The 12,356-nt window shown below is 67.1% G+C and overlaps 1 protein-coding gene across 1 annotated transcript; it reads left to right on the top strand.

Moving 5' to 3' along the window:
- Positions 1-2,689: 2,689 nt before the first annotated feature.
- Positions 2,690-11,131, top strand: TBKBP1 (TBK1 binding protein 1). The gene is made up of 9 exons (XM_075116706.1): positions 2,690-2,911; positions 2,984-3,106; positions 3,193-3,297; positions 3,824-3,977; positions 4,067-4,245; positions 4,334-4,383; positions 9,080-9,198; positions 9,431-10,176; positions 10,416-11,131. The coding sequence occupies exons 1-9, from the start codon at positions 2,690-2,692 to the stop codon at positions 10,542-10,544; spliced, it is 1,827 nt and encodes a 608-aa protein (XP_074972807.1). The 3' UTR covers positions 10,545-11,131.
- The last annotated feature ends 1,225 nt before the right edge of the window (positions 11,132-12,356 follow it).

Below are 12,356 nucleotides of genomic sequence, written 5' to 3'. Positions count from 1 at the left end.
CGCAGGGGAGGGGCGGGCGGCACCGGACCGGGCCGGGGGCGCTCGGGGAGGCTTTACCGGAGGCGCCGGGGCCGCTGCAGGCCGCCCCCCCCCCCCCCCAGCCCCGCCCGCCAGTGCCCGCGACCCCCGCCCGGGCTCACCCGCCTGCCCGGGCCCCGCTCCCGGGCTCGGGGGGCACGCTCCCTCCCGGCCCCCCCTTGCACGCAAGGTTTACACGCAGTTTTGCAGCCTGGCCACGTTCACTCGGGGCCGTAGCAGTGGTACCACGTCCTGGCCTCCACCAGCCCCATCCCCGCAGCCCCCCAGAGCCCCCCAGGACCCCCGCAACTCCCACCTTGGCGGTGGGGAAAGCATCCAGGGAGGTTACAGCGATGGGGAGGGGGCTTTCACGGGTTGCACCCCCCCAAGGCTCGGGACAGGGGGTGTGTGGCTGGGGGCTGCGTGGGAGCTCAGTCCCACCGAGCACCTCCTCCCAGAACCCCCAGTGGGGCCATACTGGGGGGCCAGGCAGCTGCGCGGTGCCTCTCCCCGAATGCCAGCTGGGTGCCGGCAGCCCGGTGGTACCCGCTGCCCGGCACAGCCCGTTCTCATCCCTGCCGGTGCACCGGGGCGGTGAGCTGCCGCTCGCCGACCGAGCCCTCCCGCAGCATCCCAGTGCTGGGGAGCTGCAGCCCCGTTTTTGCTCTCTTTAAAGGTATTTGTAGGCCTCAAGGAGGGGCCGACTGCTGGGAACGTGAAAGGACCATCGCTGGTGCGGTGCCGTGGGGACCTCCGCCGTTGCCCCTGGAGCCTAATGACGGCGCCGCCATCTCTCGCTGACCCTCTCGTGGCTGATCTCCTGAGCGCCTGCCCGCCGTGGCTCCCTGCCTGCGCCGCCGACGCCTGAGACACGCGTGCCTGCGCCGCAGCCCTGCCCAGCCCGCACCGCCTCGCCCCGCGCCCGGGGCCCACTGCAAGGCAGGTGTCACGGTGTGATACAGATGGGGAAACTGAGGCACGGTTTGGGGAGCAGCAGGGCCAGGCCAGGGGTCTCGAGGCCAGACTGCGGGTGCAGAGCTGCTGCCAGGCCTTGTGTGTCAGGGAGGGAGAGGGTCCCATCCCCGCTCGGCACAGGGAGCTCCCCCTCCACCCTGTGTGGTGCCCTCAGGACCCCCAGGCAGGGCTCTGGACACACACCAGCCCCATGACCCAGGACTTCTGGGGTCTTTCTTTGAGGGGGTCACCAGAGGTTTGGGGAGTCTTATTTTGGCTTATGAGGGTGCCTCAGTTTCCCCGTGGGGGATGATGGTGGTGCCCTCCCCGCCCGAGCAGAGGTGGTTCCTGGGTGCCCTGTCCCCTCCATCACTGCCCTGTGGGGGTGGATTTAAAGCCGTCTTAGGGGGAGCTGAGGAGGGGTCGCGGTGCTGGAGGGTTTGTCTGCATTTCGTGCTCCTTGTCCCAGCGGAGGCTGCAAAATGCGCAGCTGCAGCAACCCACAGCCGCCTGACCCCGGCTGGGCTGGGGCTGCCCCCGCAGCCAGGAGGGGCTTTGCCCCCTGGCGAAGAGCAGGACCGGGGTGGCAGCGTGGCTGGGCTGGCCACCAGTTCTGGCAGTGGCGTGGGGGGGCTCAGGCTGTCCCCCCCTGCGTCACCCTGCAGATATCGCCTCCCTCACCCGGCTTTGTGCTATGAATTATTTGGGCAGCAGCAGCTCCCAGATGTCTGCCCGAGCCGGCGAGGCTGCGCACGACCGGCGGCCGCCCCAGTGCCTGCAGGGTCCCCGGCCGGGATGGAGGGACAGTGCCAGAGCACCGCGTGCGGGTGCCGGGGCTCAGCACCCCAGTCATGGCCTCCTCTCCGGCTCGAGGCGCGTTTTCCCCACCGGGCCAGCTGTGCCGAATGGCCCAGGAGCTGCGGGAGAGCTGCCAGTGGCAGCAGCTTTTGGGAGCCTCGACCACTCAAAATCCTCAACCGGGAACAAATCCTGCGGTGCGGGCGGCGCGGTAGAGCGGGATGGGCAGGATCGGGCCCCCACTGGTGCCAGCTGGGGGGCTGTGCCATGAGGCAGGTGGCTCCCCGGGGGGTGAGCGGCAGCGCCGGTATATAGGGCACGGCGCGGGCTGCGTGCCGCCGCGGAGGCGTGGGAGGGCGGGAAGCAGCTCGCGTGCGGCGGCGGGGCGGGAGGCAGCGGCACCGGCCGCTATTTCTGGTGCTTGCTCCCGGGGGCACATGGGGAAAGTCACTGTGTCCCCCCAAGGCTGCTCTGTTGGGGACAGCCTCCGTCATCCCGGCTCCCACCGTGGTCCCCGGCGGTGATGGCCGCTGCTGGGGGGGCTGCCAGGTCCCCCGTCCCCCCCACTTCCCCCAGCGAGGGCAGAGGGGATCGCCTGGCCGGTGTCCCCCCGCCGCCCCGGGGGATGGTGTGGGGTTGGAGCTGCCACCAGTAGCGGCTCCCAGGACCATCCTTCCTCCATCGCCCTTTGCCTTTGGGACGTGCCGAGCTCCTGCAGACCCCCAGGACCCATCCGAGCCTGGTGGAGGCTGATCCGCAGCTCCCCCTGCCCCAGGCCAGATCCTGCACCCAGTGCCCCCGTGGCCCAACCTGCTCTGGGGGCTTCGGGCTGCCCCTGGCTGGGTTCATCGCCGCTTCGCCCAGAGAGCGAGGCTGCGGGGTCACCGTCTGTCCATCCATCCCCCCGCCCAGGCAGGACATGGACTCCATGTTTGAGGACGACATCAGCATCCTGACGCAGGAGGCGTTGGGGCCGGATGAGGACTGGCTCGACAGCCCCAACACCGACCTCTCGGGCGAGATGTGCTCGGCCTCCCACTTCGCCCTCATCACCGCCTATGATGACATCAAGAACCGGCTGACGGGGCTGGAGAGGGAGAACTCCACGCTCAAGCGCCGGCTCAAGATGTACGAGGTCAAGGTGAGGGATCAGGGTGGCCGGGGGGCGCGTGGGGCTGGGGTCCCCGCTGATGCCTCTGCCCCACGGCTGCAGTACCCACTGATTGGCGAGTTCGGGGAGGAGCACATCTTCTCCCTCTACGAGGCCAAGGAGACGTCGTTGCTCAAGAGCGAGAAGGCGTCGCTGCAGCAGCAGCTCAACCAGTTCCAGCACGAGGTGAGTGGGGCTGGTGGGGCTGGTGGGGCTGGGGGACGTGGCGGGTCCCCGAGCTGCCCACCCACCCCTGCCTGCCTCCCCGGCAGCTGCAGAAGAGCAAAGAGCGGGAGGAGCAGCTGGAGGAGATGATCCAGGCCTACGAGAAGCTGTGCGTGGAGAAGGCTGACCTGGAGACCGAGCTCGGAGAGATGGTGGGTGCTGGTGGGTGCTGCTGGCAGGCACCAGTGCCTGGGAGTGTGGGGGTCCCCTTCCCCTCTCCACGGCAGCAGCTGGGCAAACAGCTTCTCCATCCCGCGGAGGGGCTGATGCCACCGCCAGGACTCGGTGGGGATGCAGGGCTGGGGGGTCCGTGGCTGCTCGCCCCCATTCTGGCCACGTTGGGGGTTGCAGGGGTGCACGTGGCTCGGCTTTATCCCTGTCTCTTCCCACTCCCGCCCTGCCAAGGGATGCTCCAGCATGGCACGTGTCCCTGTCCTGGCGCCGTGTGCTCAGGGTTGCCCGGGCACCCCTGGCTTCCCCTGCCCCATCCGGCATGATGGTCTGCAAGCCTGGGGGGGCCACCCCTGCCATGCCACCCTCTTCTGTGCTGGGGACAGACACCCCCCCCATCACCCTGCCACCAGCTCCGCGGGGACCCCGAGTGCCAGGGCTGCCAGGACAGGGTGACCCCCGCGGGGGGGTGCGGTGCCAGCGGGGCTCAGCCCTCTCCCCGGGCAGCGGGCGCTGGTGGAGACGCACCTGAGCCGCATCCGGAGCCTGGAGCAGCAGCTGCGGCAGCGTGACGGCAGCACCTTCCCCGGGCTGGGGACCCCGCTGCCGGGCCAGGAGGTGCCTTTCCTCGCCCTGCACCCCAACCCTGGCCTGACCCACGGTGAGCTGCCCCCCTCCCCGCACCGCAGGACCGCCCCCCGGGGTTCCTGGGGGGTCTGTGCCAGGGGCTGAGCCGTGCCCTGCCCGCAGTGCTGGAGCGTGCCGGGGGCTGGCAGAGCCGGGGGCTGGAGGCGGCGGGGCGGCTGGAAGCTGAGCTGGAGGCGGCGCGGCAGGAGACCCAGCGTGCCCAGCACCGCGAGGAGCATCTCAAAGCCGAGTGCGAGCGGCTGCAGGCGGAGCTGAAGCACCTACAGGACACCCGGGAGCAGGTACCGGGCGGGGTCCGGCCATGTGGGACCACCCCCCATCCCCAGTGGGTGAGGGTCTGGGTGCTGACGGCATGTCTGCTCTCCCCAGGACCAGTCGGAGCGGGACATGGCCTGGGTGAAGAAGGTGGGCGACGACCAGTAAGTGCTGGGGGTGAACTGGGGCGATGGCTAGGCTGTGGTTGAGTGGGGGGTCCCCAACCTGGCAGGGAGGGGTGGGGGCACATGGGGGTCTCTTCTGGGGCACTGTTGGGCTTCATGTTGAGGGTGTCCTTGGGGGATGTGACCTCCCTTTGGGCAGGGTCCCTGGGGGCTTCCCCCCATTGAAGTGCTGCAGGTGGGTGGGATCCTGCACCCCAAAAGCACCAGCCGCACCCCGAGAGTTTGAACTGGGCAGCAGACGCGGGGTGGATGCGGCGGTGTCTGGCACCGTACGGTCTGCGCGATGCCGGCTCGGCGAGTGTGCCGCTGCCTCCAGAGGGCACTGACGGCTTGTGGCTGCCGTGCAGCACCGCGCCGCCACCGCACAGCACCACACCGTGCCACGCAGCCCTGCCAGGCTGCAGGAGGCCAGCTTGGCCGCACCAGGAGCGTGGCCGGGCTGCTCGGCACCGCTGGCTGCCCCTTCTCCAGCTCGCTCCGGCTCTGCACCAAACCCCGCCGGCACCATTTCTTTTTTGCAATGGTGTCACTGAAGTGGAGCCGTCGCGGTGCCGGGACTCCGTCCTCTGGCCCTCGCACCTCTTCCTGGCCTCCTCCTTGCCGCAGCCGTGAGCTCTGGGGGCTCCGTCAAGGCACCCCCGGGGTGCTGTGCGGCGCTGAGACAGGGACACCACGGATTTGGGGGTCTGGGCCACGACGCCCCCAAGCCCGGGGAGCTGGGGGAGGTGGCACGGCTTTGCTGGGGCAGGGGCTGCTTCCCGCAGCCAGACCCCTTCACCGTCCCTGGGGCCGACCCTGGCATCGGGGTGCACAAAGCAGATCTGCGCCGGCGCTGAGATTTTCCCTAAAAACAGCCGTCCGTTACCCATTTAATTAGGCAACGGCCTCGTGACCCCGCTGTCCTCGCCGCTTCAGCCTCGCACACGTGTCCCCACTGCGGCCGGTGATTGCGAGGCCGCGGCAGCAGGACTCCGCACCCCTCTGTGTGTGTGTGTGTGTGTGTGTGTGTGTGTGTGTGTGTGTGTGTGTGTCCCCGATACCGCGACACCGGGCAGGACGCACCGGGCTGGCATCGCGGCTCCTCCGGGCACGTCGGGCTGCGCCGGGCGGCGATGCACCGGGGCTGGCAGCCCATGCCAAGCTGTGGACAGATAAAAGGTGACGCGCGGGGACTCGCCTGGCGCGGGGCCGGGAAGGTGCTGGGGTGTTGTTGTTGGGGGTGGGGTCCCCCCTCCTTTTTTCCCCAAGGTGTTAGATGCTTTTGCCGTTTCTTGTCTCCCCGGCGTAAATCAGAGTGTGGGACTCAGGGGGGCTGGGCTGCAACCGCGCTGGCGTCTCTGGGGGCCGTGGCCAGGTGGCTGCTGCCCCATCTCTCTCCCACACATCCCTGGGGGGGTCCCTCAATAACCCTCCCCGTGCTTCCCCCCCTTAATTCACTTTATTTTTCACAAAGCTCAGCCCCGCTGTGGCCGGGAGAGCTGGGCTGAGCCGCCCATGTTGTCCCTCCCGAAGCGGGTGCCCCCTCTCCCCATCCCCCTGCCCACAATATCCAACCCCCACCGGGAAATAAAACTCCAAATATATGTATAAATATTTGCCAAACCTACCTCGGTTTTAAGACCAACGTTCCCAGGTCAGATCGGGGAAACTGAGGCACGGCTGGCTCCACACCCCTCACCCCCAGCCCTGGGGGCACCTTCCCCCCCTCCTCGGGCACAGCCTTTCCCTCCCTGCTCTTTTCTTGTAAATACAGCTCTTTTTTTGTAACCTGCTCCTCTCCACCACCTTTTTTTTTTGGTGTGAAAGGTGCCTTATCGGCGCTTTCCATCTCTGGGTGAATTTTCTGGCTGGCTTTTGCTGAATTAGTCAGCGTGTCACCGCGGCGTGAGCAGGGCAGGGGTCCCTGTGGGCCCCCCCCCCCCCCCCCCTTTTTTTTGGTTGGGATTTTTTTTTTTCGTTAGTTTTTGTCCCTTTTTTTGTCCTTTCTGAGGTTGTGGCTGTTCCCCCTTGTGCCAGGGAAAAGCTGGGAGCCAAAGCCCCGGGGGGAGCAGGGTGGGGGGTGCTGGGGGCTTGTAGGGTGCTGGAGAGCTGCAGGGCCGGGGGCTGCTTTGCAGGATGCGTCCCCAAGATACCACCGCCAGCATCCAGGGGTCATGCAGCACCAAAAGCCGGGGGTGCTGGGTGCAGGCAGGTCAGAGCACCCCCCTGCAAGCTCTGAGCCCTCTCGCTGCCCCGCTGCTGACACCTTTTTGGTGTGATTTTGTGGGTTTTAATGAATCTTGCATCCATTGGGTGCCTGTGCCGGAGCTGCCGCTGTGCTCGCTGCCTGCTTTGCCAGCGATGCCGTGGTGGGACATCCCTATCCCATGCTCCCCTCCCAGGCTCCCCCAACCTCAGCCCTGTGGCAAAGGGGGGCTGAGCAGCTGTTGGGGTCGTGCCTGCCCCCCCCCCCCCCAGCCCACGCTTCCCCCCAGCCCGGCGGCGATGGCAGCTACGCCTGCGGTTCCTGCTTTTATTTCAGTCTTCACCGGCTTCTTGTTTACCAGGTGTGATTCGCTCGAGGTCACCCCTTCCTTCCCCCCCCACCCCTCCACCTCTGTCCCCCCACCCAGGGGCGGTCTGCACCCTGGCCAGCGCCCACACACCGCAGATTAACGCTGCCACTAAGGGTGGGGGCCAAACCCCAGTCCCCGGGTTTCTGGGGACCGTGTGGTGCCGGGGTGGGGGGGCAGCTCTGTGGTGGGGTGGGAGGGTTATGACGTGGTTGGCATCTCTCCAGGCACCAACCGTGCTCTGGGGGAGATGGGTAGCATTTTAGGGGCAGGCGGGCAGCCCCGTGGGCTGCTGGCCAGGCTGCGCCATTCCCCACCTCCCACCTCCCCAGCTGGGTCTGGTGCCGCTCATTGGGTGCTTTGGGGTGGGGGGGGACACTGCACCCCAGCCCTCCTGTGTCCTCCCAGCCCCTCGCTTTGGTTGTCCCAGCTGTGGGGAGGGGGTCTTAGCTGTGCTTTGAAGCCTCCTTGTCACACCCCCCCCACACTGACCACAGCATCTCTGGCTGGGGACGAGGAGGGGCCGCGATGCCGGTCGTCATGCCAGGCCCGTGGGGGGGGACGCACACGCGGTCCCGCAGGATCTGGCCCGCTCCCGCCGGAGCAGTGATGCTCCGCGGTGCTTTCGGCAGCCGGGCAGGCGTGGGCGGCCGGGTTTTCGGCGGCTGTTTTGTTCTCACGGCTTATCTGCAGTTGCGTATCAAAAATGCACAGTTTGCCCTGAAACAGAGCTTTTTTTTGAGAGGTGGGGGGCACCAAGACCCCCCCATGTTTCCCTCCCCAGCACCAAACCTCCTGAAAAGCCTCACAGATGTGCCGGCTGCAGGAGGGACGCACAGGGTGGGTCCCTGCCCTCCCTCCCGTGCAGGCAGGGGTCCCGGCAGGGTGCCCTGGGTGGGGGCTGGGGTCTGCTCGTTCCCCCCTCTCCGGCACCGCTCACTCCTCCGCCCCAGCACTGCGGTTTTAGCGCTTCCTCTCTGTGCTTCAGTGTGACTTTGGGGGGGGGGGCGCTGGGGTGCCCCCGCGGGAGTGGCTGAAATCCAGCAGCGGGGCTGGGAGAGCCTGGGGGACCCCACCCGCCCCCCCCCCCCCGCTTTGGGGAACACCCGCAGCCTCCGGGCCGGGGTCCCGCGCTTGGAGCCGGGTGCCCACGATGGGCCACAGAGGGGAAACTGAGGCAGGAGAGGTGGGAGCCGGTGGGGCCACGGCTGGGGCGGGGGTCTGGGCGGCAGTCGTGCCCGGGGATGTCCCTGGGTGCTCGAGTCCTTGGTGCCACCCTGGCAGGGCCATGGGGACGTGACACGGGGACCCGGCTGGGGAAATGTCTTTTTCTCTCTTTCTTTCCTTTTTTCCTCTTTTCCTTTCCCTTCTCTCTCTCCTTTTTCTCTCTCTCCTTTTTCTCTCTCTCCTTTTTCTCTCTCTCCTTTTTCTCTCTCTCCTTTTTCTCTCTCTCCTTTTTCTCTCTCTCCTTTTTCTCTCTCTCCTTTTTCTCTCTCTCCTTTTTCTCTCTCTCCTTTTTCTCTCTCTCCTTTTTCTCTCTCTCTTTATCTACTTTTTTCTTCTTTCTTTTTTTCTTTTTCTTCTTTCTTCTTTTCTTTTTCTTCACCCCCGCCCCCTGATGAGATGACAGGAGGGCGGGCAGGGGCAGACCTGTCGGCTGCTGTTACGAGCGGCGTCTCCCGGGTCCCCGGGGTGTCACAACGGCTCAGTTGAACTCCCCGCACGCGGCGCAGGAGGACACGTTGAGCCCCCAGCCCCGCGGGGCCCTCGGGAGATGGCTTCTCCCTTCGCATCACCACAGAGAATATGGTTTTGAAAAGCGACACCGAAGTTGGGGAAGAATTGATGACTTTGTCAGGGCCTCCGAGAGCTGGGCGAGGGGGTTGGGGGGAGCACAGCACCCACCTTCCTCCTGCTCCCGGCTGCTCCCAGTGCACAGGGTGGCTGCGGGGGCGATGCCTGGCGGTGCACGGCCACAACTTCTCCTTTTTGAGTTAAAAGCCTGAATTTGGATTAGTTTTGGGTGCACCCCCCCAGCACCCCATGTCGGGGAGGGGGGAGGGGGCTCCCAGCCAGGGGACCGGGGCTGCTTCGCCCTCGGTGACGCTTTGTCCCCGCCGCAGGGTGAACCTGGCGCTGGCCTACACGGAGCTGACGGAGGAGCTGTGCCGCCTGAGGAACGTCAGCTCCCTGCAGAGCCAGATCCTCCGCACCCTGCTGCAGGAGAAGAGCCTCAATGGTGGTAAGGGGGGTACCCGGGGGGGCTGGCACCCCACGGATGGATAGGGCTGGGATGCAGAAACGGGGAGACCGCACTGGGTACCCATCCTGGGGAGCGTCCCTCCCACGAGGGTTCCCCATGCTGCATCCCCCTGTCCGCCCGGCGCACATATGGGTGATGAGGGGTATTTTCTGCGCCACCGAGCTGATGGCGGGGTATTTTCTGTGCTCCCCCACCCCGTTTTGCTTTACAGGCCAGCGCCACTCCCCGCTGTCCCAGTGCCATTCCCCGGTCCAGCAGCGTCGCTCGCCTGCCCCGCAGTGCCCCTCGCCCGCTCCACCGGGGCGTCCGCCGGCACCCCAGTGCCAGTCGCCAGCGCTGCAACGGCGCTCACCGGGACCCCCCAGCCAGTCGCCGGCCCAGCAGCGCCGCTCGCCAGCCCCCGGCCCCTGCCAGTCCCCAGCCCAGCAGCGCCGGTCCCCAGTGCCCCCTTCCAGCCAGTCACCTGCCCAGCAACGCCGGTCCCCGGCCCCACCACCCTGCCCGTCCCCGGCTTCGGCATCGCCACACCGGCTCCCCGGTGAGAGGATGGAGCTGGGCTATGCCAAACCCTCCAGCCGCCACATCAAAGCCGGCTTCCAGGGCCGCCGCAGCTACTCGGAGGTGAGCAACGTGGCCCTGTACCAGCAGAGCCGCTCGCTCTGGCTCCAGCCCGAAGCCTCGACGCTCCCGAAGCACCGGCCCTATGGCGAGGTGTACCTGGGGGGCGCGGGGTCCCCCCTGAGCGCCCACGAGCCCTTTGAGGAGCACGTGCGCTTCGAAAAGCAATCATCGGATGAAGAGGAGTGGGCGCTCCCCAGCCCCCCCAGCCCCGAGGCGGGGGCCATCCGCTGCGCCTCCTTCTGCGCCGGCTTCCCCATCCCCGACGCCGAGGCCGTGCAACGGACGGCCGCTGCCTACGCCCGGGCAGAGCATGCCCAGTCCTGGCCTTCGATCAACGTAAGCGGGACCCCCTTGGGGAGGTGTGCTGGTTTTTGGGGGGGGAGAGGCAAGGGAACCCCACCACCGTGCAGGCAGGGCGATCGCCCCACAGCGTGCCTCGGTTCCCCTATCTCTGACCGGCTGCGCGGTAGCTCAGCCTGTACCTGGCAGTGGGAGGGTGCTGGGAGGGAGGAGGGGGGGATGTGGCTCCCACGGGGAGCGGGTGGTGGGCTCAGGGCCACCCCGTGCCCCCGCAGCTGCTGCTGGAAACGGTGGACTCGGAGGTGCGGAGCTGCCCGCTGTGCCAGCTGGCCTTCCCCATCGGCTACCCGGACGATGCCCTGGTGAAGCACATCGACTCGCACCTGGAGAACAGCAAGATCTGAGCCTCCTGCCCCCTCCCCGGTCTTTGGATGCTGCATGAGAACACACGAGGAGCGACACAGCTCCCAAAATACCTCCAAGTCTTCAGTAGCTACAGAAAGACTGAGCTCGCCCCCCCCCGCCACAACCCCGGAGCCCCCTGGAGCTCCCAGCCCCCGTAATTGGGCTCCTCCGCTCCTGCCTCACCCCGTCCCTGCATCCGCGCTGGGTTTGGATGCTCGAATCGGGGTGCTGGGACAGCACCGTCCCGAGTGGTGCCTGGAGGGGACCTGCGTGCACCCTTGGGTGTCATCTGCACCCTTGGGTGTTGCTGCTTGATCTCAGGGAGGATTCAAGGGGCTGGGTCCTGGATCCGGCCCCCAGGAAGCAGGTGAAGGGAAGGGGCTGCCCCTTCCCTGGCTCCTTGGGTCAGAGTTGGGTTTGGGGGGGTGGGGGGGAGCAGCTGCTTGTTCTCGGTTCCCCCCACCTCGTCCCACCGGTTCAAGCATCTTTCCACTCTTTCTCATTAAAAGCACCCCCCCATTTCTCCCCTCTCCCCATAATGATGCTGCTGAGAAACAAACCCCGAGGTGCAGCATGGACCCCCCACCATTGCACTGGGCGCCGCAGCCCTAGGGTTCTCCCTGACCCTGGACCCCCCATTGTGGGGACAGCGCATCTGCCAGCAGCCCCCCACACCATCAGGCCCGCCCCCTCAGCTTTAGCCCAGGGCTGCAGGTGGCTGCTCACACAAAGCCCCCCACTCCATCACCCCCGTCCCCCCTCCACGTTCAATCTACCTCAAAGCCGCCGGGGAGAGGGGGGGGGTCCAGAGCACCATCCCCCACCACTGAGCCACTCCGCGCTGCATGTTTCCCCCCATGCCACAGCGCGCCCCCCCCCCCCCCCCCCCATGCACCCTGGGGGCCCGGCTGAGTGTGGGCCCCCCCCCACTGCACCGGGACCCCCGGGCGGAGGGACCCACGCTCTCTGCAATGCCACTGACTCCAGTAAATAAAACCTTTCCAGTGCCCAAAATGCCGTGGGGGGACCAGAGCCATCTCCTCTCTTCGGGTCCCCTGGGGAGGGAGGGGGGTGCTGGGCTGTGGGTGCTCCCCGGGGGTGGGGGACGATCCTGGTGCTGGTACAGCAGAGCCAACTCGTGTCACCAGGGCCCAGCGGGGCGGCCGCGGGGGTGATGGGGTTCGGGGTGCCCGTTGTGGGTAACCTGTACCCGTGGGCCTGTTCCCGGCACAGCGACATGTTTCGGGTTTACTGGCCTGGCAGGCGACAAGAAATGGGACAATCAAAAGCAAAACAAAAACCATCACCAGCCCCAGGGGTGATGACAGGGGCACGACCAAACCCTGGCCCTGCAGAGCCAGCACTGGTGTGTGGCCAGACCGGTGCCTCCAGGGTCCCCTTGTAGCTGGGGACATCCCCCCCCCGGGGCTTGTCCCAAGCTGGGGGGCTGCGGGGCGGGTGCGGGGGGATTGTCTTTGTGATGATGCCAACACGGGTGCTGGGCTCGGCTCGTCCGAATCACGATGGCACGGCCCTGAGCCGCTCACCCTGGTGATGCTGAACGTCCCCAGGGTGACACACCGGGGATAAAATGGACATTGGGACCCCCAGCCCCATGTGGGACCCTGGCACGGAGCAGCCCTGCCCTTCCCGAGGGGAGCCGATGGGCGAGCAAGGTGCTGTGGGGGAGAGCGTGCGGCCCCGAAGGCGCAGGGCTGGGACCGCAGAGGAAGCAAACAGCCCACGAGGTGCTGGGTAAGCGAAGCGCCGAGCGGGGCAGCGCTGGAGGGAGCCCGAAGCTGGGGTCGGGG

Source organism: Phalacrocorax aristotelis, chromosome 23 (assembly GCF_949628215.1).
Source record: "Phalacrocorax aristotelis chromosome 23, bGulAri2.1, whole genome shotgun sequence".
Lineage (NCBI taxonomy): Eukaryota > Metazoa > Chordata > Aves > Suliformes > Phalacrocoracidae > Phalacrocorax > Phalacrocorax aristotelis.
Note: the sequence above shows the minus strand (reverse complement) of the source record. Positions and strands in the feature narration are given on the sequence as shown.

Bases quoted from the DNA above. Each gene is read 5' to 3' on its own strand.
- TBKBP1 (XM_075116706.1), top strand. From the start codon at position 2,690: ATGGACTCCATGTTTGAGGACGACATCAGCATCCTGACGCAGGAGGCG. The intron at 3,107-3,192 runs GTGAGTGGGGCT...CCTCCCCGGCAG, and splicing joins TCAACCAGTTCCAGCACGAG to CTGCAGAAGAGCAAAGAGCG. The intron at 9,199-9,430 runs GTAAGGGGGGTA...TTTGCTTTACAG, and splicing joins GGAGAAGAGCCTCAATGGTG to GCCAGCGCCACTCCCCGCTG.